This window comes from Sus scrofa, chromosome 13, assembly GCF_000003025.6.
Source record: "Sus scrofa isolate TJ Tabasco breed Duroc chromosome 13, Sscrofa11.1, whole genome shotgun sequence".
Taxonomy (NCBI): Eukaryota; Metazoa; Chordata; class Mammalia; order Artiodactyla; family Suidae; genus Sus; species Sus scrofa.
Window position 1 is genome coordinate 139,927,150 of NC_010455.5, and position 26,150 is coordinate 139,953,299.

Consider the following 26,150-nt stretch of genomic DNA (forward strand, 5'->3'; position numbering starts at 1 on the left):
CCTCTAGGGCAAGCAGGCCAAGGATTAGCCATATTTTTTTTGGATGGAGAAACTGAAATCAAATCCCCTGTCCGAGGAAACAAAGTTATTTAACAGCAGAACCCGAGGTAAGATCCAAGAGTCCCGATTTCTAGTTCAGCTGCCTTCGCGCTTTTAAGTCGGCTTGGTCAATCCCGGGACTTTGAATTCCCGGGTCTTGCTGTCATGCAACTGAATCATCACTAAAGTCCTGAGTCCTCGCTGGCTCCCGCAGACCAGGGGCCCCCACTCCGAAACCAGGGCCTCAGAAGGCGGTGCACCGTCACGCGCGAACCCTCAAAGCCAAATAACCAAACTGTCCTCGGACTGTTTACCGAGGCCACCCTGGAATTCGGGGACAGGTCACCAGACTTCAAGAACTATAGAACACGACTGCCCGGACCCAGCCGGGCTCAGAGAGTAAGCCGAGCACTGACTGCTCTCTGCCCCCGCCCGGCTCATGGGATCCTTGCGGCGCGCCGCGCGAGACGGAGTCCGGCCCTTGAGCGGCGCGCGCACCCCGCCTCCTAGCGTCGCGTGACTCCGCGGGGGGGGAGGGGGGCCGGGGTTAGCGCCCGCCCGCGCCACTTCCGACGCAGCCCTCGGTTCAGGTTCCGGGGCGCCGCGGAGCTCCCGGCCTGTGGGTCGCGCTCTGCGCGACGCGGTGGCCGGGATGCAGGAGGCCGGAGCGCCGGTGGCCACGGCCGGGGAGGCCGAGCTGAACTTGTCCCGCCTCAGCGTTTCTCCCGAGACGCTGGAGTCGGAGTTGGAGGCGCGGGGCGAGGAGCGGCGCGGAACGCGGGAGGCGCTGCTACGGCTGCTGCTGCCGCACAACCGTCTGGTGTCGCTGCCGCGGGCGCTGGGCAGCGGCTTCCCGCACCTCCAACTGTTGGACGTGAGCGGCAACGCGTTGACCGCGCTGGGGCCGGAGCTGCTAGCGCTGAGCGGCCTGCGCACGCTGCTGGCCAAGAATAACCGTCTCGGCGGGCCCGGCGCGCTGCCCAAGGGCCTGGCCCAGTCGCCGCTCTGCCGCAGCCTCCAGGTGCTCAACCTCAGCGGGAACTGTTTCCAGGAGGTGCCCACCTCGGTGCTGGAGCTGCGTGCGCTGCAGACCCTCAGCCTTGGCGGCAACCAGCTTCAGAGCATCCCGGCTGAGATCGAAAATTTGAGGAGGTGAGCGGGTGCCGGCCTGCCCGAGAGTAGGGAGGCCCCAGCACAGGGTCGAGGGTGGGTGTCCCGAGGCCCCGGTAGTTCCGGGGCCCTGCGCCTGGTCTTGGCGCCCGTTGGTTGTCACGTAACTCTCTCAGTCCAGGCTCTTGAACTCTTTGGCTGCCCTGCCAACTCAGTGAGTTGTACTGAGGAGCTGATAGGATCATGGGTGTGACAGCGTTTGGTTTGTTGTGTTTGCGCTGTGCAGATTTTCGAGATATTTTTTCTGTTTTTCTGGGGTCACTGGAAGTGATCTGAACTGAGCATATACTCAAACATATGTAAATCTGAGGTTGTCACTTAATTGCTCCGGAGTCTTGGGTGGTTTTCCATGCCTGTAGATCAAAGTTTATGTCCTGTAAAGTGACATACAAAGGAACTCTGATCTGATCCCTGCTTGCCACTGCGTTACCTACTCTGTCTTCTCCTTGGCAATACCAGCAATACTATTTGTGGAATTCAGTAAGGTGTGCACTTTACCAGCAGCTTGTAGGCTCTCACTAAATGTGTGTTGAATGGATACAGTGCCTCTGTACATTGTTGTTCCTTTTGCCTAGAATGTTGCTTGCACTGGACAGACCCCTGCTCATCCTTAAAACCTGTTTTGAGGGTCATTTTTTGTTGTTTGTTTCCTTCTGTTACTACTTCCTGGACAACAATTATAATTGTCTAAACTGTACTTCTTGGGAACCATTCATCCTACCGCTGCACTTACCTTATTGATTATAATTCCTTGTTTACAGGTCCGCCTCATCTGCTAGATTAGTCACTAAATGTATGTTGAATTAAATGGAAGACGGAAGCAGGAATGCAGGATAACAAAAGTCTCCTAAAGGTGCCCTGCAGGGGAGAAATAAAGTACGAGGAAGTGTATTGTCCAAAATGAAAAAAAAGTATCTTCCATCTCTTTATTGAATTTTCCAAGATAACAGAATATTAGAATTGAAAGGACCTGAGTTAAGTGCAGTGAAAAGAAATTGACCTAAGAATAACAACTGTTGGTGCCCCAGTCTTAGACAAGTCGCTTAGCATACCCTGACTACAGTTTCCTGATAAGCAAAATGAGGCATTTGGACAAGATGCCACTTTGTTACTCACCAACAGATTTTTGAGCACCTACCCTGTGTCAGGCACTGTCCTAGGTGCTGGGGATACAGTGGTGAGTAGGATTATGCCCTCATGGATAATTTCAAACAGAGGAGACATTAAACACCTGACTGTAAACTTCATTATTTCATTACAGTAGTTATACGTTCTGTGAAGAAGCACAGAGTACCTTAAAACAAAGTAACTTAGTTTGGTATTTGAGCAAATAACATTTGAATTGAGCTTTTAAAGGAAGAGTAAGAATTAACCAGGAGAAGGTGGGATGCGATCAGTCCAGAAGGAACAGTGTGTGTGAAAGTCCAGAGGCAGGGACCGAAGGCCAAAATACTTAAAAGAAGATATTTTACTAGATCATAGTGAGGAAGTGACCTAGAGGGAAAGTGGAAAATAGAATTTTCGGACTAGATCTCAAGCCATGTCATATCATGAAGGCCATGGTAAAGTTTTGATTTCATTCTAAGTACACATGGAAGAGTTTTTAAAAAAGCACATCTGGAAGTTCCTGCTGTGGCATAGTGGGTTAAGGATCTGGTGTTGCCGCAGCTGTGGGGTAGGTTGCAGCTGCAGCTTGGATTCAGTCCCTGGCCCAGGAACTTCCATGTGCTGCAGGTGCAGCCAAGAAGAAGAAGAAAGCACCTCTGTCTTGTTGCTGTACAGGAATGGAGTGAGGAAGGGTGGAGAGATGAGAAGAGATTGTGATGGTTGGCTGGAAGGAGGCTACCCTAGTAGAATGAGAGATGATGGTGGTTTATATCAGAGTGATGCTAGAAGAGATAGAAAGAAATAGAAGAGTTGGAGAGAGATTTAGATGTTACATTGTCAGGCCTTGGTTCCCTCTAATTTTGATGTTATGTAATTCCAACATTGTCATTTGAATTTGTTTAATATACTAATATTAGAACAAAGGTTATTTCCACCACATGAGGAGGAAGGTAGGCAAGAACTCCATGTATTGAATACTTACACTGCAGTAGGCCCTGTCGTACGTCCTTTAAATATGCTTTTTAATTCTCACAATGACTCTGTGAGATGAGAGTAAGAAACCGAGGCCCTGAGAGGCAAGGTCATAAGATCACAGAGCCAGTGAGTGGTAGAAATGGATTTGACCTGTGGGACCTCTGACTCCCAACCCATGACAGTGACACAAGTGACAGAAGGGCTAGAACATAATTCTTCTGACTTCTGTTGCATATGTGATCAGGCTAAAGCCATTTTCGTGATTGACCTGAATTTTTGGGGGACCTTGTACCTTTGTCTCTAATTGTGTGTAGGCTCTTTTATGTCAGTGTTTTAATTTTTCAGTTGTGTGCTCCATTTCTCTTTGCTGATAAGAATCAGTAAAGGTTTAGGTTATATGCTCCAAATATAAACTCTAGCTGAATGTAGGCTTAAAAGGGTCATGTAGAAATATCCTCGTAGAAGAGGAAACAGCTTAGGCAATGGGCCTGATACACCCCTTATTTTTACAGGTGAAGAAACCGAGATTTAGTGTCAGTGGCTTGCTTGAGGCCAGATAGTGACAGTAAGATTCATGTTTCAACCCTCAAAGGTTGCTTACTATGAAATAATGCTTCTCAGCTTCCAAAATGTAGCGGTGGCGGTTCAGTCACTCAAATCCCAAGGAATCTGCCCAAGAACACTATCCTCTCTTAGAATATAGATGAATCCCCAGACCTCATTGCTAACATGTATCTTGTATACTATGCCATATTGCCTTTTTTTTTTTTTGGCTGCACACTCACAAGTTCCTAGGCCAGGAATCAAACCCAGGCTACAGCACTGACATATTGAATCCTTACAGTTAGGCCACCAGGGGTCTCCCTGCCATATTGCTTTTAAAACCAAGAGTGGTGGTTTTGGACATTAGGAATACATTTACGCTCTTGAACAGCAATTGAAAAAATAATACAGGAGTTCCCGTTGTGGCTCCGCAATAACTTACATGGCTAGTATACATGAGGATGCAGGTTCGATCCCTGGTCTCGCTCAGTGGGTTGAGGATCCGGCTTTACCATGAGCCATGGTGTAGGTCACACACGTGGCTCACATTCCTTGTTGCTCTGGCTGTGGCATATGCTGGCAACTACAGCTCCAATTCAACCCCTAGCCTGGAAACTTCCATATGCTGTGCGTGTGGCCTTAAAAAGACAAAAAATAAAATAAAATAAAAAAATAATGCCGGATATATCCCTTTTCTCCCCACCCTCCATCATTCCAGGAGGAAATAACAAATAAATACTCCTAGCTTAATTGGCGTATTTGATCTCTCCAGATTTAGCAGGGTGTCTTCATGTATGTCTTCTGTACTTTGTTGATCCTTTTCCTTAGTGGCAGAATTTTTAAAAATAGTTTCTGAAAGGTGATTTTGGGGTATAACAAATAAGTAGATGGTGAAAATCTTATTTTTATGATCAACTTCATTGCCCTGGAGTAAATTAGGCTTGGTGTGAATCATGAGGTTGTGGATATTGATTCTTTCCATCAAAATATTAGGTTCTTCTTCAACAATTAGGTATAATAACTGTTTGGCTAGTATATGGACAAACTTGATTTTGTTTTTTATAATGTTGAAAAAGTAGGTGTAATTCATATTTTGACCTATTTCTTTTTCTGAACTTACTTTTTATTCCACTCAACTAGCTCAGACATTAACTGAGGAAGAACTTACTAACTTATCACCCAATGGGTAGTGGACTTTGTTTAGGAGAACAAAAGTTCTTTGGCATCCAGGATGCTAGACATTTGGAAAGTATGTTTAAGCACAAGTGAGTTTTATTGGTACCATTCCCCACAATCTTTTCGTCTCAAGTAATGCCTTTGTTTTTCTGTTCATGACCCCTCTCTCACTATCTGCTTGATGTGGTTTTAGAAATTAAAGATGTGAACATTTTGTTAGAATTAAAAGCTAAATATTAATGTTCTGGAGTGTTTTGAAGCTAGTGTGCAATAGGTTGATATCTTACAAAAGAAATCACTCAACCAGATGATAAATAGAATGCAATAAAGTTTAAATAAAAACTCTTTTCCCCATTTAGGCATACTGAGTTTTTTTTTTGGCTCTCAACTTCTTCCTGCTGACTTCTATCTTTTAATGCCTTAGTCTGGGGCAAGTACCAAGAGATGATTCCTTCATTTGTGCTTCTACTTTGAATATATAATGTACTTTAAAAGCCTGTGGTATTTGAAAATGGAATGGTATAATGTGGAGATGCCACCTCAAGAAAACTACTTTCTTTATCTACAAATATATGGTCTTTATCTTTCTGTATTTCTCTTATTTTCTGTTTTTTGCCTTTTTGTGTACAAACCTATCTCACTTTAATTCCGTCTCCCTTTTACCAACCATAATATAGGATTAATGTATATATTTTTTGTTATATTTAATGTCATTTTTCTTTGGGTGGAGAAGCAGAGCATTTCCTGCGTATATCTGTGGTTGAAGTTGATTGACACTGAAACTGTAATGTATTTTTTCAGTGGATCAGGGACCTTCCTGGAGGGAAGGGTACCCACTTCAGTATTCCTAAGGATTGGAAAGGAATTTAAGTTTGGTCTGTTAACCCTAAATAAAACAATTTTAAGTTTGGTCTGTTAACCCTAAATAAAACAATTTTAAGTTTGGTCTGTTAACCGTAAATAAAAAAGAAAGGAAGAATTCTCTCTTAAATTTTGTGAATGATTTTCCTGGAGTTTTTTTGTATTTGTCAAACACTAAAAAAAATAGGCTTGTTCCACACACAAGAATTACTAAATACTGCAGTTTTGCTTTAAATTCAACAGTAGTTTCCTTTCTCCTTATAAAAAAGCATGTTTGGAAGCAGAGTGTGTTTTAGAAATATAATTCCCACAAATCATTGAAAGGCTTTAAGTACAAGAACGTTGGGAATTATTTGAGTTTCAAAGCTTGAGAAATAAGCCTGAAAATGTAAATGTAATATGCTAATTGTATACTCTGATTAATAATACCCATCAGTTGCAGGAGAGATTTATATGGTTTGAAATCTTGGGCTTAGTTCTATTTCAGAACATCCGATTTTTCTCTGCCAAAGCCGCAGTAACTATTTAGCTTGGGCATCCTTTCATCTGTGTATTTCCCCACCAACTCCAAAACACTGAGGGAAGACATTGAGTAGTAACTGACCATCAGAGACTGGTTTCTCTTGGTTCCTGACTTAAACATAGAGAAAGAACAATATTTGTTTTTGCTCTCAGACTCACTCCCCCCTTTCTTCACTTTATTTTCTTTTCTCCCTCAGTTAGACTGAATTGCAGGTTGTTGTGTAACTGTTGAATCCAAAGGAATTCCAAGTTTGATAAATTTTTTTCCCCCAGTGGTCTCATTAAATTGTTCTTTTTCCAGAGAAGTTCCTGTTTTAGACCCCAAATATTCTCTTCGACTCTATTATATTCTATTATATTCTCTCATCATTAAAGAAGAGAAATTTCTGAGTGACTGAGCAATAACTTAATCTAAAACCTGTAAGATAAAAAAAATCCTGTCTGGGAACCTTTTTCATCAGTGCTTTAAACACTTTATATAGGGGAATTCAATTTTATATCTAGATCATTGATTTTTGTTCAAGGAAATCCTTAAAAGAAAAAAAAATAGCCTATAAGGGTTAAAGTTTTCTGCTTGCTTTTTTACTTAGCATTATAAATCTAAAGAAAGAAATGCAATCTTGAAAAGATTACAGAATAAAAAATTTTTAAAAGAATATCAATATGTTTTTAAAATGACAAAACTTCAGATTCAAATTGGCTTTTCGAATCATCACATATCAAGGAAGGCTGAGATTATGAAATACAAATAATAAAGTCAGCAAATGGAAGAAATTATATCTGAAAAATACGTATAAGACCATTTGTAAAGGACTTTAAAATACGTTCCTTAACTTCAGAGAGGTACAAGAGGGAAATTCACTAGTGAAACAGGAATAAGAAGTTTTAAAACTGACAACTACGAAAATCCCAATTGGAATTTCTAGAAATAAAAATATGTAATTATGAACTCAGTGGGCTGAATGGTAGAATGAAGTCAGCTGATGAGTGAATCAGTAAGCTAAAACTTACTGAGGCATTCTCCTGGAATGCAGCACAAAAATATAAAGAAGTGGGAAGTATGAAAGAAATGTTAGGAGGAGTGGAAAATAGATCCTGAAGTTCAAAACTGCTGTTTGCTGGGAATTCCAGAAAGAGAATAAAGAGAATGTAGATAAGAAAAGGAAGTAATAGTAGCTGAGAATTTCCCACAATTAAAGAGAGTGCTCTAAACTGATATCTTGACATATCATAATAAAACTTTAGAACAATGAGGATAAAGAAAAAAAGACCCTACGAATGTATACATGTATGTATGACCGGGTCACCTTGCTATACAGTAGAAAATTGACAGAACACTGTAAACCAGCTATAATGGAAAAAATGAAAATCATCATTAAAAAAGAAAAAGAAAAAAAAGACTCTAAAAGTGCTACTAAGAAAAAATATTACCTACAAAGGAATAATAGCAGTATGGGCTGGGAGTTCCTCTCGTGGCACAGTGGTTAATGAATCTGACTAGGAACCATGAGGTTTTGGGTTGGATCCCTGGCCTCACTCAGTGGGTTAAGGATCTGGTGTTGCCATGAGCTGTGATGTAGGTTACAGGGCCGGCTGGGGTCTGGCGTTGTTGTGGCTGTGGTGTAGGCCAGCGGCTACAGCTCTGATTAGACCCCTAGCCTGGGAACCTCCATATGCCATGGGAGCGGCCCTAGAAAAGGCAAAAAGACCAAAAAAAAAAAAAAATAGCAATATGGGCTGTAATAAGGTAATAGAGCAGTATCTTCATTGTGCTAAGGAAAAGTAACTGTCAGCCTATAATTTTTTGCCCAGCCAAACTCTTATTCAAGTGTGAAGGGAAAAAAATAAAAACAGCTGAGATAAAGGACTCAAAGATTAACAACTGAGTCCTTATTGAAAGAACTTCTAAAGGATTACTCCAAGAAAAATGAACTTTAAAAGAAGTAGCAAGTGCTGAAAATAGTGGTGAACAAAGAAATTGGTAAAAAATATTGGTGAATCTGAGTAATTATTGATTGGGAATAAGTTAATTTATTTTCACATCAGGTAGAAGTAATTCTTTTATTTATTTATTTATTTTTTGTCTTTTTGCTATTTCTTTGGGCTGCTCCCGCGGCATATGGAGGTTCCCAGGCTAGGGGTCGAATCGGAGCTGTAGCCACCGGCCTACGCCAGAGCCACAGCAACATGGGATCTGAGCCGCGTCTGCAACCTACACCACAGCTCATGGCAACGCCGTATCGTTAACCCACTGAGCAAGGGCAGGGACCGAACCCTCAACCTCATGGTTCCTAGTTGGATTCGTTAACCACTGCGCCACGACGGGAACTCCAAGGTAGAAGTAATTCTACTTGATGATGTGAAGATGACCAAGGGGGAGCATTGATGTGTGTTTGGGAGGGAGGAGGAGAGCACAGGAAATTGAAGTAGCATATACAGTTCAAATAGAAGTAGTATATACAGTTCAAAACAGTAGTGGGGGAGTGGGACGAAAGGAAACTTAATGAACACAGCAAAAGGCAGACTGAAGGGAAAGACATTGAGATATACTATGGCAATAGAAAATATGAGTGTAAATAATCGACAGTCAAGCTGTGTGCTGTTTACACAAGTTGTACTTAAAATAGAAATACCTCAGTACATTGAAAATTAAGAGGTAGAGAAAGAAGTACCAAGCAAATCTCTGTCGTTTCACATCTGAACTTAATTGCGTTAGGCTCCAGTCTGGTCTTCGTGTTCTACTCCTCCCATTGCCCTTGCCTCTCCCTGCCACTTCCCCCACTATTTTTCATACAGTAACGAGAAGTGATTGTTCTGAAATGTAGGTCAGGTTTCACCACTAGTCTTTGTTAAAACCCTTCCTACCTAGGATAAAATTCGAAAATCCTTGTGAAGGTCTCAAGTGACTGGAACCCCTGTAATCTGGCCTTTCCAGGCTAACTCTCTGACCACTGCTCTCCCACCTCTATCACCCAATGAACCCATACTGGCCGTGTTGCTCTTTCACAGCACACCATGCTTTTTTCCACCTCAGGAATTTGTACTCAGTCATTTCATTCAGATCTTCATTCATGTGTCATCTCCTCTTCTGACCACTCTAACCACAGTTTCACTTCCATCACCATCTGATTTCCTCCATTTTTCTTTTTAACCCTTAAAGCTATGGACACACACCCACACACACCACACATTTATTGACTTACTCTCTCACTAAAATGTAAGTAAGCTTCCTTAAGGTCAAGAACTTGGTCTTATTTACACTGTATTCCCTGAAATGATGCCTGGCACATGGTAGGTGCCTAGTTCATATTTGTTAATAAGGCACTTTATGATATATAATAACATTATTCCATTTTAAAGAGTTCCCCGGTGGCCTAGTATTTAAGGATTTGGTGTCACTTCTGTGGCTTGGGTTCGATCCCTGCCCCAGGAACTTCCGCATGCTGCAGACATGGCCAAAAATAATAGTAATAATAAAATGAAAAGGAAACTGGGGCACAATGAGATTAAGTAACTGGCGCAAGTTCTTGTACTGGTAAATGATGGAGCTAGGATTAAATAAAATAAATACTAACAAAAATAAAACCGGTAGGTAATACTGATAATCAGAGGAAATAGATTTTTAAGGCAGAATGGATTAACAGATGAAAGAGAAATGCTTTGTTTGAATTAAGGAATGATACAATAAGAAGTTTTAACATTCATGAACTTGAATGTATCCTCAGTATAGCTTCCATATTTTGAGGAGAAAGATAACAAAAATTGACAGAACTATAAGGGAAGAGGGAAAACCATGGTTCTGATAGGAAACTAACCACCTGAGTAAGAAGGTGAAATAATGAGACACTATAAAAATTTTGAATTGCACAGTTAACAAGCTCAATCCTAATAGCTACATGTTCTTATAAAATGTGAACAAAAACAGACCATGCTCTAGGCCACAGAGGAGCAAGGTTATGTAGAGCTTAACATTTGTTAACAACAAAGCTCTAAAATTAAAAAGAGAAAGCCATATAATCCACGAGGAAATGGGTAAAGGACAGGAACAGGCAATTCTCTGCAAATGTACAAATGGCCCAAAACATAAAAAGATGCCAAACTTTACTAATAATTAGGTAAGATTAAAAGCACAGAATGGCACCATTTTCACACCAGCAAAGAGTAAAAAATAGAAAAAAGTTAAAGTGATGATAGTTAAGTGTTAGCAGGGCCTTGGCTAAGGAGTGCTCTTAAATGCTGCTGTAGATTGTAATTAGCTATAACTCTGCAGGGTACTTTGTCTTTTTTTTTTTTTTTTTTTTTTTTTTTAAGGCCACACCCACGGCATGTGGAGGTTCCCAGGCTAGGGGTCAGATCGGAGCTGTAGCTGCTGTCCTGCACCACAGCCACAGCAACACAGGATCCGAGCCACGTCTGTGACCTATACCACAGCTCAGGGCAACGCCTGATACTTAACCCAGTGAATGAGGCCGGGGATCAAACCTGTATCCTCATGGATACTAGTCAGATTCATTTCCACTGAGCCACAACGGGACCTCCCCAATTTGTCTTTTTCTTTTAATATTAGATTTTTTTAAGTAATTTTATTTTTTAATTAATTTTTTATTATTTCCCCAGTACAATTTTCTTTTCTATTGTGCAACATGGTGACCCAGTTACACATACATGTATACATTCTTTTTTCTCCCATTATCATGCTCCACCATAAGTGACTAGACATAGTTCTTAGTGCTACACAGCAGGATCTCATTGCTAATCCATTCCAAAAGCAATAGTTTGCATCTATTAACCCCAAGCTCCCAAACCATCCTACTCCCTCCCCCTCAGCAACCACAAGTCTATTTTCCAAGTCCATAATTTTCTTTTCTGTGAAAAGATTCATTTGTGCCTTATATTAAATTCCAGATATAAGTGATATCATATGTTATCTGTCTTTCTGACTTATTTCACTTAGTATGAGAGTCTCTAGTTCCATCCATGCTGCTGCAGATGGCATTATATTGTTCTTTTTTATGGCTGAGTAGAATTCCATTGTGTATATATACCACATCTTCCAAACGCAATCGTCTGTTGATGGACATTTGGGTTGTTTCTGTGTCTCGGCTATTGTGAATAGTGCTGCAGTGAACATGCGGGTGCATGTGTCTTTTTCTTTTAACATTACGTCTTGTACCCTGAAATCTGCCACTTCTGAGGTCCTTCCCCTGGAACTCTGATTTAGTAGATCTGGTGGGGCCTGGATTTTGTAGCTTTAAAAGTACCCCAGTTAGGAGTTCCTGTCCTGACTCAGTGGGTTAAGGACCCAACATTGTCTCTATGAGGATGTGGTTTGATCCCTGGCCAGCTCAAAGGGTTAAGAATTTTATGTTGCAGCATAGATTGCAGATGTGGCTCAGAACTGGTGTTGCTGTGGCTGTGGCATAGGCCCCAGCTGCAGCTCCAGTTTAACCCCTGGCCCATGAACTTCCATATAAAACAAGTGTAGCTGTAAAAAAAAGAAAAAAAAAAAGTATCCCAGTTAATTCATACCCTAGAAGTTTGGGTAACAGTTTAGTAGGCCATTTTTCCCTACATTTAAAAGTATCTTAAGAGAATGATAGTGTCTCCTGAGTTAGTAAATTTAACAGGAAGACAAAAGTAACATAATAATGGGAAATGTCTGTGTGTATACATTTTATTTATGTATATACGTTTTATTTATGTAGTAAGAACTGGTTCCTCTAACCCCAGTCCCATCCCCTACAAAAATCTTTTGGGGAGAGCCTTTCTGAAGTCATCAGAAGGAGTGGCAGTACATTTTGGTGCAATATATGCTATGTCTGAAATGTTGTTAACTTATTGGAAAATAAAATAATTATCTGGAACTTTTAATTTCATAAGAGTAGTCAGTGTTACATAATTTATTTTGTTAGCTCTGAAGACTGCATTTTCTATAATAAGAGCAAAGAAGAAATATAGACCTCAGGAGTTCTCCTGTGGTGCAGTGGGTTAAAGATCTGGTGTCGTCACTGCATTGGCGCCAGTCGCTGCTGCGGCGGAGGTTCATTCCCTGGCCCAAGAAATTCCACGTGCTGCAAGCGCAGCCAAAAAAAAAAAAAAAAAAAAAAATTAAAAAAAAGGAAATACAGACTGAACCCACATTTTTCACTCTTTAAAAAAAAAAGCTAGTGCTTTTCACATTGCCTAGTAAAACATCAAATTCAAGCCCACCAACATGGAACTCAGGGTTCAGGGTTGCTGTAACTTGGCCTTTCTCCAGCTGTATCTCTCTCCAGGTTCCTCAACATGGATTCTCTTCTTACATGTTAAAAGATGTAGTCATTAATCCATAAAAGACCTCTCTTCCAACTTGAAGTGTCCTCTTCCTTCCTACCCTGTGTGGGCTAAATTTATAGTCTAGCCGAAGTCACAATACTTTTGGGAGGCCTTCCCAGTCAGAGCTGCTCTGTCCTTCTTTTATAGCTCTACTTTTTAAACTCCTACATCATTTATGGATTGTCTTGCTTATATTGGTATCTTAATCATGTTATGCTTATTTGGGGCCTCATTTTGTATTTATAACTAATATTATATTTATAATATTGTCTAACATTAGTATGTCTTGTCTGCTTACCTATAATATAAGCTTCCTGAAGATTTCATTATTTCACCAGAGACTGTATAGCACATAGAAATCCTGAGTAAAACATTTGCTGAATGAATAAATGATATATGTTCTTTGTAATAAAGACAGTGAGGTGCTTGTCCAACTTTTGTTTATATTTTTTCCATTTATTTCTGCAGTTTAGAGTGTTTATATCTTGGAGGAAACTTCATCAAAGAAATTCCACCAGAATTAGGAAATCTGCCTTCTCTAAATTACTTGGTATTGTGTGACAACAAAATCCAGAGTGTGCCTCCTCATCTTTCACAGTGAGTATTTTCAGGCAGTTTATGTGTACACAGAGATCCATACTTAGAAATTATCCTGCATTCACCCACATGATTCGTGGAAAAGAATTAAGTGTTCTCAAAGTAAGTGATACATATAAGAATTTAAGTTCTGAGGCTTGCCATGAATTGGGTTGTTTAATTTTAAATGCTCTGATATATTCCTCAAAATGTTTGTTGAGCCTCTTATCTGTAATTAAAAACAGAATATTTCTTTGGCATAGATTTCCTCAGGTCTTATGGTATTTTATTTATTTTATATTTGATATGAAGCATTCCTATCCTGGTGAGGTAATGTGAAGGATCAAAATCTTTCCTTTCAAAATCTTTCCTTTTTTGGGTATCTGAATGATAAAACGTGCCCTCCCCCCCCCCAAAAAAAAACCCCTTAAATCTAGCATTTAGGGAGTTCCTGGTGTGGCTCAGTGGTTAACGAATTTGACTGGGGACCATGAGGTTTCGGGTTCGATCCCTGGCCTCACTCAGTGGGTTAAGGATCAGGCTTTGCCATGAGCTGCGGTGTAGGTCACAGATGCGGCTCGGATCTGGTGTTGCTGTGGCTGTGGCATAGGCTGGCTGCTACAGCTCCAATTAGACCGCTAGCCTGGGAACTTCCATATGCCATGGGTGTGGCCCTAGAAAAGACAAAAGACAAAAAGAAAGAAAAAAAAATCTAGCATTTATATCAGCTAACCATCAGAATTAAGTATTTTAAACTCTCTCAGATTCTGTGGGCAAAAATCCTTCATGACATTTACAAATCTGGTCTTCGATTTTGTTTACTTTTATTTCAGCTGACTTTAATCTTAGTTGCTCATTCTTAAGGGGAAAATTGAGTTTTTCACTTAACTTTCTGAGTAGTTATCTTGCTTACTCCTGTTGATTTTTGTACTGCATTTGTTCCAGGTTGCATTCACTTCGTTCCCTCAGTCTTCACAATAACTTGCTGACATACCTGCCTCGAGAGATCCTCAACCTTATTCATTTGGAAGAATTGAGTTTACGTGGAAATCCACTGGTTGTTCGTTTTGTGAGAGATTTAACCTATGACCCTCCAACTCTCCTGGAGTTAGCTGCACGGACCATTAAAATTCGAAATATTTCGTACACTCCCTATGATCTTCCTGGGAATCTTCTTAGATACTTGAGTTTAGCCAGCAATTGCCCAAACCCAAAGTGTGGAGGTAGTTAATTCAGTGTCCTTGTTTCCTGTTCATTTAGCTACCTTTAAATTGATGATCAAGTGTTGTTTTAATTAGCTGTCTTCTTTCAGCGAAAGGCAGTTAGCCTCTGTATCTGTTTCCCTTACCCTTTCACCCTTTTTCTATAAAATAAGACATTTCACCCTCTGTGTTCCTTCCATCCTTCCTCTCTCCTTCCTTCCCTTCTTTCCTCCTTTCCTCTCTCCCTTCTTTCTTATTTCTTCTTTTCATGGTACTTTAGGATTCATGCACAAAGAAAATACCCAGAGAGTCTCATCCTGTCTTGGACTGTCATAGGATAAGGTAAGTTAACATGAGGGGAAACACAAAATAAGTATAAATAGTTTTAATTGCTTTAAAAGAATCTCTAAAATATTTGACCACCTTTCATATTTATTGGGAGGACATTTTCTTAGATGCACCATGTTGAGTGTCAGGTACCTTCATTGAGTACAATTCAAGTTGTATGAGAACAGGCTGAAGGTGTGCCGGTTTCAGAATGTACTCTGGAATTTTATATTATATTAAAAAGTTCACAGTTCAAAATTTCTTGAGTTTAGAGCATTTGGAGAGAATTAAAGAAATGATATATTGTAAGATAGAGTAAAGTAGGAGTCCAAAATACTATTGGAATCAAGGGAGGGAAGGAGTGCTTTTAATTAGATTTGGAAAAAATGAGACAATTCTTGACATATGAGTTGAATTTTGGTAGGGTAAGAGTGAGGATAGAAAATTTTGCAAGGAGTTCCCATTGTGGCACAGCAGAAACGAATCTGACTGGTATCCATGAGGATGCGGGCTTGATTCCTGGACTCACTCAGCAGGTCAGAGTTTTGGCATTGCTGTGAACTGTGGTGTAGGTCACAGAGCCTCTTGGATCTCTGAGTTGCTGTGGCGTAGGCTGACAGTTTTTGCTCCAATTTGACCCCTAGCCTGGGAACTTCCATAGGCTGCAGGGGCGGCCCCAAAACAAAGTATTAGCAGATGGAGAGAGTAAAATTGGAAACAAAACAATATGGGACATGGCGTTCCCGTAGTGGCTCAGTGGTTAACAATCCCAGCTAGTATCCATTAGGATGTGGGTTCATTCCCTGGCCTCACTTGGTGGGTTAAGGATTTGGCATTGCTGTGAGCTGTGGTGTGGGTCACAGATGTGGCTCAGACCTCTTGTTGCTGTGGCTGTGGCATAGGCCGGCAGCTACAGCTCCAGTTCGAGCCCTAGTCTGGGAACCTCCATGTGTCCTGGGTGTGGTCCTAAAAGACAGAAAAAAAAAAAAAATACAGGACAGAATGTTGGATGAGTAATAATTTAGCTTAGATATACAGTTAAGGGAGTAATGAGAGAAGAGTAAAAGATACATTGAGGCCAAGTTATGAAGGGCCTGGTGTGCCAGGGTGTGTGTGTGGGGGAGTTCATAAATGATAGCAGGTCATTTTATTTTCGCTCCCTCATAAAAGACTACTTTTTTTTTTTTTTTTGCCATTTCTTGGGCTGCTCCCACGGCATATGGAGGTTCCCAGGCTCGGGATCTAATCGGAACTGTAGCCACCGGTCTACACCAGAGCCACAGCAACATGGGATCTGAGCCGCATCTGTACCCTACACCACAGCTCACAGCAACGCCAAATCCTTAACCCACTGAGCAAGGCCAGGGATCGAACCTGAAACCTCATGGTTCCTGGTCGGGTTCATTAACCACTGAGCCACGACGGGAACTCCATAAAAGATTACTTTTTAAAAAATCCAATTTAATTGGGATACAGAATGGTTTTTACTGTTGTAGGATAAATGTAGGTGCTGGGAAGATGCTTCATAATGATGATCAGAGCCAGCTGAGCTTTTCCCTGTATGTCTCATCATGCCTTAAGAAATATTTTAAGGTTAAAGAGAAGATGATATAAGTTTCTTAAAGAATAATAAAAGATAAAAAAGATACTACTAATTTAAAAAAGGAAAATGACTACTCTGGGCCATTTCTGGCCACTTACTCTTTGAAGTAGAGGCTGCGCCCAAAGTTGGAAGTGCTTAAGATTTTCCCTGTGGGTTCTCCTTTCTGAAGTTGGCTTTAACAGTGGCAAAAGACAACACTCACACCAGGCTTTCAGGCTTAATAGTCTGTATCTGGTCTCTTCTTTGAATCTGTCTTTTTCTAGATACAATCCTCTACAAGAATTCTCTTTTCTCCCTTAAATGATTTCTTAATGGCTTCTTTAGTATACTGCTGTGTTATTTATCTTAGAAACAAAAATACTTTTAAATTGTTTGCTTAATATTTGTGATAACATTCGAAATGAACCATTGATATTTTCTCCTTCAGACGCTTTAGTTATTGAACTCTTAAGTTAAACAAAAGTAATTTTATATTTTGTGAGATATTTTGTCTTCGCATAATCTGAAATCTTACAAATGACAAGATAGTATAGTACTATTTTTTTAGCTCATGGTAATTCTGTAATGTTTTATTTTATTACTTGCATCTGTTTTTAGAAAGCTAACACATTTTGGGGGGGTTATTGTTAGTATTGATTAATTTATTGAATTTGTCTGCTTCCCTGATTTGTTCAAATTAACATGCCATGAATTTCCTTTTTTAAAGTATGAATTATACTAACCATGGTATCAGAAAATTAGAAAGTTAATGGAGAAGTAACAGAAAATAAATAGGAAAAAAATTGTTGCTCCTTTGCTTGGACTACATCTTTTACTTGGTCCCTTATTTGATACACACAGAGTGGTTGGTTCCAGTTATACTGCAACCATTCTGACAGCCTTCGTGGGTTAAAAATGTGCAGTTTCTAGTAGTCGGAGCAGCTAGAAGCCCACAGCACAGCAGCTTCTGCTTTCCTTTCATCTTTAGCTGTATTTTTACTTAGCTGAAGGGCCGTAGTTCAGGAGCACTAAATTAGGAATCAGAAGAGCTGAATAGTAGTTTCAGTCTGCCTAGCAATATATAATTATATGAAAGTCAAGTGAGATCATTAGTGAAACAGCTTCGAAACTGTAGATTTAGTCTGTGGAAATGTAAGGTGACATTTTGTTACTTTTAATTTTTCTTGCCCAATACATAAAAACAGGGTACCAAGAGTGGTCTAATCTTTCTGCAAATTTTGTGTATAACAACTAATTCTTTAAAATAATTATTGAAGGAGTTTTGTATTTTTTAAAGTTTCTTGACTGTAGGTAGTACCAAGGAGTGGCTTGGGGGATGAAGAAAGGGCACTTTAGGTATCCTATAACCTCTCCATCAGCCACTGTTCACCAAGTCACCCAGAGACAACAAGCTAGGTAAACAGTGTCCTGTTAATGCCAGCTCCCTTTAAGGTAAATCTCCTGGGCTTTTCTTTGTAGTCAAATTGCCATCCTTAGGACTTTCTAGTATTTCCATAAACAGCTATGAAAGCAGCTACTGCTTCTGCTTAAGATTCTCAGAAGAGAAGACTGTATAACACATTTCTTCAGAATAAAGAAATTGAGAAAGGATTGAAAAAGAAATTGTGGCTCCTTGCTTTGTAATGGTTACTTTGTACTTATTCCTTCCTCTCTCCAGGAGTCTACTTTGATTGCTGCGTCAGACAAATTAAATTTGTGGACTTCTGTGGGAAGTACCGCCTCCCCCTAATGCACTACTTGTGTTCACCAGAGTGCTCGTCCCCTTGCAGTTCTGCCTCTCACAGCTCCACATCCCAGAGTGAATCTGATTCGGAAGATGAAGCTAGTGTTGCTGCACACAGAATGCAGAAAGTTCTTCTTGGTTGAAAAGGGTGCAGGGTGGGGCGAAACACTAAATACTGAACAGAGGTGGTCAGAAAAGAGAATAGACTCTGAAGTTCACTAGAAACCTTATCTTCATTTTGAATGTCCACTGCACAGTTGAAGATGGTATAAAAGATTTTGTGTTTCTAGCCATTCAGCGGGAATGAATCCAGTTCCATGTTTGAATTCTTTGGTTATAATTCACTCTGAATGGTAGTTTCAAATTTGGCTGGTTGCAGTTTTCACTCAAGTTTTGCATGAGTCACACCACGGAATGGAATAAACCGTGAGCGGTGTAACTTGTAACTGTTGAGAAGAAGAAAGAAATGATCAAACCTGTAATTTTTACCAGAGTTGTCTTTGAATTTAGATTGAACGCTAAACAGGATTAGCCCTCTTTTCCTGTACTGCCCATAGGTCTAGATTTCAGAGTTCAGATAAGTTCACAGGTGGTTATATAGGACCAAAACCTTTCTCACCTACTGACTGGTAAAGTAAGGGATATAATTTTACATGGGATTTTAACTCTTCAGTTCTGCTCCTTTGTTCTAGATGATTATTGTTATCCTTATATAATCCAGCAATGACTGTAATAGTGCCTTAATCATAACAAGGATTTAGAAATTTATTCAAGAAATGATACCAGAGCAGCCTATAACCTGACATACTATGCAGAATACTTTGAAATATGCTTTAGCAGAACTAGGTAAACAGTTGTATACCTGACGTCTGAGCTTATGGCCACCTTAACTTCACTTTTTGTTTAATTTTCTATAAACAAATCACTTGTATACTTAATGGGGAGGCCACAGTCTTGATCACCCTGTTCATCATAAGACAGAATAATAGTTTTTGATGGAAAAATCTGTCAGATTTCTTTTAACAGAAAAGAGATATAAGATAGGAAAGCTACCTTATAATTTGCATTAAAGGAATGGGAAAATGGTTTTAAACTTTTAGTGTTAGTGTTGAGTATAACTCCTTTGCTTGTATGTACTGAACTATAACTTCCTCTACATCTTAAAGAAAAACTAGAGAAAGATTACAGCAAGCAAAATTAAACTGGGTGTAACAGTCGTGTTTTTACACAGTAAAACAGTTTCCAAAATAAGTTTAACCATGGAGTGCTTTTTGAAAATAATATATTGATAAAATACTTAAAATGTATTAAATTTACCCTTAAAGTATAAGAGGAAAATGGTTTCACAAGTTGCTGGTAGAAATGACCAAATTTTTATTAACTAATTTAGTATACAATAAAAGTCGAGTAATAGTACAACTATAAGTGATATTATAAAATAAAATACATAGCACACATTAGCAGTCATTAGATGATTAATATGCAATAACATAATGGTTTGTTGGTAAATATTACCCATGTCAAAAACACATTGGGGAGTTCCTGTGGTGGCTCAGCAGGTTAAGAACCCGACTAGGATCCATGAGGATGTGGGTTCAATTCCTGGCCTAGCTCAGTGGGTTAAGGATCCAGGGTTGTCACAAGCTGTGGTGTACATTGCAAATGTGGCTCAGATCCAGCATTGCTGTGGCTGTGGTGTAGGCAGACAGCTGCAGCTCCATCTCCTGGCCTGGAACTTCCATCTTCCATAGGTGCGGCCCTAAAAAGAAGACACACACACACATTGGAACATCAGATGATCTCCTTTCTAACTTCTGGCATTCATGTCTGGGGCACCATTTCTTAAAAGCAGATTGTTATATAATAATGATATGTACATAGGTTAGGTTTTTGTCATATGTATATATATATTTTATTTTAGTAGAAAATATATTGTAGGATAGTTTGTTTGTTATATGTTATTAATTCATGAAACATCCTGAGAGTTTCATGACTGCAGTTGTGAAACGCTGCTATAAAGTGAATCCCTTCACCTTGTTATAATGTAGTAAGATTCTTTTTTCCTTTTGACTTAAAGAAATTTTCTGACTATGACTATAGAAGTAATCTAGTATCTTTCTACTGCCTAGCAAAGAAGTATGTGGGTGATTATGTCATAAAATGGAAGAAATAGAAGGTCTTTATTTATTTCTCCATTTGAGCCATGGCAAGCTGCATTCTACAAAATTATGAAAGGTGACTTAGGCAGTGCCTAAGTGGCAAACCCAAAATGTCTTGTGAGTAACTTATTAAGACACGTGAAATATTTTCATACAAAATAAAGTATTCATAGTAAAATATGCAAATTAATAGGACCAAATTTTTCTGGCTTACATGCCTCAATTTACTTCCTAATTCATTACCAGTTTGACCTAAGTAACAGCTTAGGTAATCTAAGAATTAATCTTTGTGAATTAAACAAGTAGGTATGTAAATACAGTACTTAACCTTGCCAGCTTCCTAGAAAGTATACTGATTGACCTTTTCCAGATGTAAATAGGTGCAACCTAGAAACAGATTCTGGTCTTTAATGTGTAATGTGGATTTATCCCACAGTATACAGCAAAATGTCTTTCAGCTAAATGTTTGTTATGCTTCTCTATATGTACATCTGAAAATCTCTGATTAGTGTGTAACTCTTTGGTGACTTGTACTGAAATCCACATTTTAGTTATTATCTTTTTTTTTTTTTTAACCTCTGACCTCACCTTTTACAAGAGCTGCTAATAATTTCTAGTAAGGCTTTTCCTTGTTTCTTTTCTCTACCTTCTCTGTTTCGATTACTGATGACTATAGAAATTAACCAGAAATTGAGCTCCAAAGGACTTGATAATCTAGAAACTAGATAATCAGTTCCAGAGTCATATAGCTGACTATGTATTTAAAATGATAGTTTCTCTAGTTGCTAAGTTATTTGTTTGTAAGTTTTTGATACTGCTCCACTTGGACAATTTTAGTAACCAAAACTTCTCTGGATAAAACTACTTTACCAAAGCATTAATGTGTTTAGAATGGAATTCCTCAGTGCTGATATTTGTACTTGAAATGGGTACATGGAACATTTTTGGTAATCTTTATTCCTAGAATCTAATTCTCTCAGTGTTACCAAATTGTCGGTGAAATAGCGCTAGGATTTTAGGAAATGGAAAGATAAGCTAATGAGTATTTTGCTTCGGTGGTGCCAGGGATTGGCTGACCTAAGGAGCAGCATCCAGGTTCTCAGTATGCCCTGTATTTGTGTAGTGAACTAGATCTGAGGATTCCTCTTCAGGTTTTACTTCTAAATGTATGCTGAAAGAGTCTCTTGCTCTAAAATTCTTGATATTTGGAACTTCAGTTAACAAATTTGAAAAGTAAAGATTTGCATTATAAATTGTACCTCAGATTTGAGAAATTTTTCTGTTAATTCAAAGTTAAAAGCAGTCCACACTAGTGCAGTATAATACTGCTGACTAGTTCTACCAAACATTGTAATACCAATTTTAAACAAAAGAAGTCAAGGAAAAAGCTGATTGCTAGAGTAGTAAATGTAAGAAATCTTTAAAAACAGCAAAGGGCAAGGAAAGAGAAGTCACCAGACACCCAGGGGGAATCCCTGAGCCAAAAAAGTTTTTTAATGTAATACTGAATTGTATTGAAACTAAGTGGCCCACTGTCTACCATCTGAAAGCTTTTATCACTAAATTTATTGTTTCTGCTATTGGGAGATTATCCACATCCCTTCATAATTAAGGGCCAACAAATAATAGGATTTTCTTAGAGCCAACATTGCTCTTTCCAAAGGGAGAAAGTAATACCTCATTAACCTGGAATTTGTGGTACACCCTTGGTTAATGTTTACCTTTTCACTATGTAAAAAAGAAAAAATATTAAGCAAATAATTAGTGCAAATAAAGTTTGATCTTGTAAAGCCTTTTAGCAGTAGCTGTTTATATAAAAAGTTGTTCTAAATAAGACCCTTTGTAGTCAGAACTTATCAGTTACAGTACATGTATATAAAATTAGTTAAGCTGCACTTATTTAGAAAAACCTAATTTTTACCTAAATGACTCCCTTCTCATCCCAAGTAGAGATTTTATTACATCAGTGTAAATATCACTCCTCATTTAGTCCAAAATATCAGCTTTGAATTTGTGCTGAGCATTTAACAATAGTAAAAAAGCTGCTGTGTAGGTTTTAGAAAACATAATCTATAATCCGTAGTTCTGATTCCCTCTGTGTAGAAAAGACGTATTTAACCTTCACTGTTCCCGTATTAAGCACGATACTGTATAGCATTAATCAGATGAATTTACTGGGATCTAATGTTGTATTTTTATTATAGTCATGATCTTTTTAAAGGTATCAGTGCCTTCAGTTGTGCTTAGAAAGTATGTGCCTTAAATCTTCCTCTCTAGACCCAGTGTTTTTCATTTAATAAGTTGTGTATGACAGCCTAGTGACTCTTTGCATTTGATTTGAGGGAAATGACTGTGATCCTGAAGGATTCCTTCCCCTAGAACTAGGCTAATGTCTATGAAGTCTAGGGCTTCTGGAGAGGGAATCCCAATCATGTGTACTGACTGTCTAGAAAGTTAAAGTCATAAGGGTTAGGGCCCTGAAATAAATCAATGAAAAAGTATATTCTAGTTCATATTATTTTACAAAGAAAATGTATTTGCTGCCACTAAGGGATGACAGCAGTTCCTAACTAATTCATATTAATAACATGTAAAGATATTATTGCCATGAGGCATATCATATTTTGTAAATACTGTCTTTGTAATACCAGGTTAAAGGGGGAGTATTTTTTAATATTTTTGCATGTAAATATCTCCATTCTTTTTCCGTTCCAACTTGGTTCATATTTGCTAAAAACTGACATAGAAAATAACAGTTCACGAGCAACAAACATACATTATTGAATACTCACAGGGTAGTATGGATTTGGGTGCTACTGGACCTTTACCTAGCACTTGTCAGTCTCAGTTTATCATAAGGAACAGTATTTAATCTGATAAATATTAAATTTTGTTAGTATAATGAAGGTTATTTACCATTATACTAGAAAGCCATGGTTGGAGAGACTATCTTCATTCACCAGAAGTGACTTTCTTCCTTTGGCTATGAATAAATTGGATAAAACTATTTTATTCTAAATTCCAGTTAGGGGAAGAAACTGGGATAAGAATGACAACACTATTGCTGGTACTATAAAAAATTACCAAGTTGCTTAATTTTTCTGTCTACAACTGATGTTTTAAAAGAATCCTTTCACTAACTTAAGTGGTTGCCATTGAAGTGTTATTAAGAAGGAATATTAACCTCAGCAATCACTTTACAACAATCATGGAGAGACCTGTGTGCCTGCAGTTGGTGTTTGTTGCATTTCTGAGCCCACTTTGTGTTCATCAGAAACAAAAGTATAATGGGAGAAATATTTTAAATAACCAGTATTTTAACTTTTCATAAAGTTGGGACTTTAAAGTATCAACAAAGGATATTGAAATATATGTATTTTTACTTTAGTCAAAACTACTTTTTATCTGATTTTTTAATTTTCTGTATTTGGAATCTTGTGAATTAGAAATATCTATATCTACAGGTATATGGATATTTAAGACAATTGTAACAATAAATGTAATTCAGCAATGTGATTCAATTACATTTTATTTTCAGGATAAGATATGGTTTATTGTGTCAAATTTATATATTACCTTATATTGGTAAATGCTCTAAAAAGAATATTTAAGCTTCTTCAATTCTATACCTCCTCTTTTCCCCAAGGACACACAAAAGAATGTGATCTAATATTAACCCTCTATGTGAATTTTGCCTTATCAACATTGTGCCTTACTTTATTAAAAGTGTTTTGTTCAAATCTAAATCTGTATTCTGGAAAAGTAAAAATAATTTGGTTTTAATTGACAAAATTTACTTAAAAAATCCAAAATCCTTATACTGTTGGGTTTTGCCTGATTACTTGCTATACCATTGCTCATATAGTCATTGAATTTTTTCAATACATGAATAGTATATTAAGCATGTAATAGCATTTACTCTCTGTTCTAGATGTAAAGGATGAAAGATAAGCTAGACCAGATCCTTTCTACCAGAGTTGCTTCTGCTTCTGCAGTCTCCCCAGACTTATGAATGCATACTCTAAAAAAAGAAATTGGTGAGGTCATTTTGCTAATGAGGATCAGTTACTTCTTACATTTAGTCCAGAATCAAACAGTCTTTTTTTTTTTCTTTGTCTTTTGTCTTTTTGCCATTTTCTTGGGCTGCTCCCACGGCATATGGAGGTTCCCAGGCTACGGGTCGAATCGGAGCTATAGCTGCCAGCATACGCCAGAGCCACAGCAATGGCAGATCCGAGCCTTGTCTGCAACCTACACCACAGCTCACAGCAGTGCCGGATCCTTAATCCACTGAGCAAGGCCAAGGATCAAACCTGCAACCTCATGGTTCCTAGTTGGATTCGTTAACCACTGAGCCACAACAGGAACTCCCAGAATCAAACAGTCTTAACACAAAGTAGTATAGTGTTAATTGAGCATATTGATATTATGGTACTTATTATTTAGTGCCATTATTTTGGTGACCCTAGAACACCTGACATATTTTTAGAATCCAGAAATTGGAAGAATATCATGGTTGGTTATGAGCTGAGGTAAACAGGGTGGGTAGAAAAGACACACTCTTTGCAAAACAGCCTATGTTTCAAATTTGCTGAAGTGGAAAAAGCTCAGCACTTCCTGGTTGGTATATAGAAAGTCATCTTGGCGAAGACGGGCTCAGAAATTTGAGGGCACAAGAGAAAACATTGGGTGTAATTGATCTTTCCTGAGGATAAAACTGCTCACTAATCTGCCCAGTTGGGGATTTTCTCCTTAAAACAAGTGTTAGAAGGAAATTTTCTTCTTGAATGGCTTGTCTAACTCTGTAGATACCCCACAGGAAGCCAGAACGTTTCAGGGGAGATATGTGAGACTTTAACATGTCCCACCCAGAACACCAGTCATTGCTAGTTTCCCAAGCATTTCCATTATCATGCCCTAGATTTATTCTAGTTAAAGTGAGGAAACCTTAAAGTCTGAGATTGACCCACTTGTTTGAGAGATGAAAAAAACCTAAGCCCCAAGAGACTTGTCCCAAGCCTTCACATGGCTGAATCTGGAATCCAGGCCTCTGGATTCCCAGGTCAATGCTGTCTCTACTATTGCATGCTGCTTGCTTTATTTAATACTCTATTGTGCGATAGGAAATCAGTAACAGTATTGGTACTGCCTTGTAAAACACCAAGGCCTCAAAGTGATGCTGTTTGCACCATCTCAGTGTATTCAGAATTTTACATCTGGTGGGAAACCTTAGTAAGAGTAAATATCTGGGTAGCTCGTTATGTTCAGAAACCATATTTAAGAACCTATCTTATTTAATCCTCACAACACTGAGGTAGGACTAGATTTTGTTAAGTTCGTTGATGTGGTTTATCACACCCTTTCCCTCCTCTGAGTTTGAAATCAGTTAAGAAATTGACAGATCTGAGAAAGGGATCTATCAGCTTTATCAAATCAGAATTGAACTTCTGATCTCCTTAAATTGAGTATAACCAACCAAAATCACACTCGCCCTGTGTGGGCTCTCTACCCCTAGATAGAACACACCACAGAGCCAGAAGAGGTCAAGTCAAATCTTAAACCCCATAGTGCTTCTCAATTAGTATCTCTTCCATAGAAGGGGTAAGATCTAAGAATATTTCTTACGCAGACTTTTTCAACCCTGGTTACACATTAGAATCACCGTGGGAACTTTCAAAATATACAAAAATACAGGTCCCATCCTCAGACCCATTGACACCTGACCTCCAGAGGTAGAGTTGGCATCAGTAGTTGCAGAAGCTCTGCTACATGACTCAGTTATGTAGTGATAGGTCCAGCAAGGGTGATAGTTCCATGAAAGTCCCTTTGTGGTAACGAGGTTAGTGAAGTAG

The 26,150-nt window shown here is 38.8% G+C and overlaps 1 protein-coding gene across 2 annotated transcripts; it reads left to right on the forward strand.

Annotated features, from left to right (window-relative positions):
- LRRC58 (leucine rich repeat containing 58) lies at positions 559-24,114 on the forward strand. 2 transcript variants are annotated; one of them, XM_021070309.1, is made up of 5 exons: positions 559-1,191; positions 13,177-13,305; positions 14,230-14,507; positions 14,767-14,828; positions 18,074-24,114. In XM_021070309.1, exons 1-4 carry the CDS (start codon positions 692-694, stop codon positions 14,820-14,822), a joined length of 963 nt encoding a protein of 320 aa, XP_020925968.1. In that variant the 5' UTR covers positions 559-691; the 3' UTR covers positions 14,823-14,828; positions 18,074-24,114. The 2 variants fall into 2 exon arrangements, with proteins under 2 accessions (XP_020925968.1, XP_020925967.1); XM_021070308.1 differs by lacking the exon at positions 14,767-14,828 and having other exon boundaries at positions 564-1,191.

What these genes read in the sequence shown, in the direction of transcription:
- LRRC58 (XM_021070308.1), top strand. Translation starts at nt 692, where the DNA reads ATGCAGGAGGCCGGAGCGCCGGTGGCCACGGCCGGGGAGGCCGAGCTG. An exon ending in GTGCCTCCTCATCTTTCACA is followed by an intron (nt 13,306 to 14,229) that starts GTGAGTATTTTC and finishes CATTTGTTCCAG; the next exon opens with GTTGCATTCACTTCGTTCCC. An exon ending in CCCAAACCCAAAGTGTGGAG is followed by an intron (nt 14,508 to 18,073) that starts GTAGTTAATTCA and finishes TCCTCTCTCCAG; the next exon opens with GAGTCTACTTTGATTGCTGC.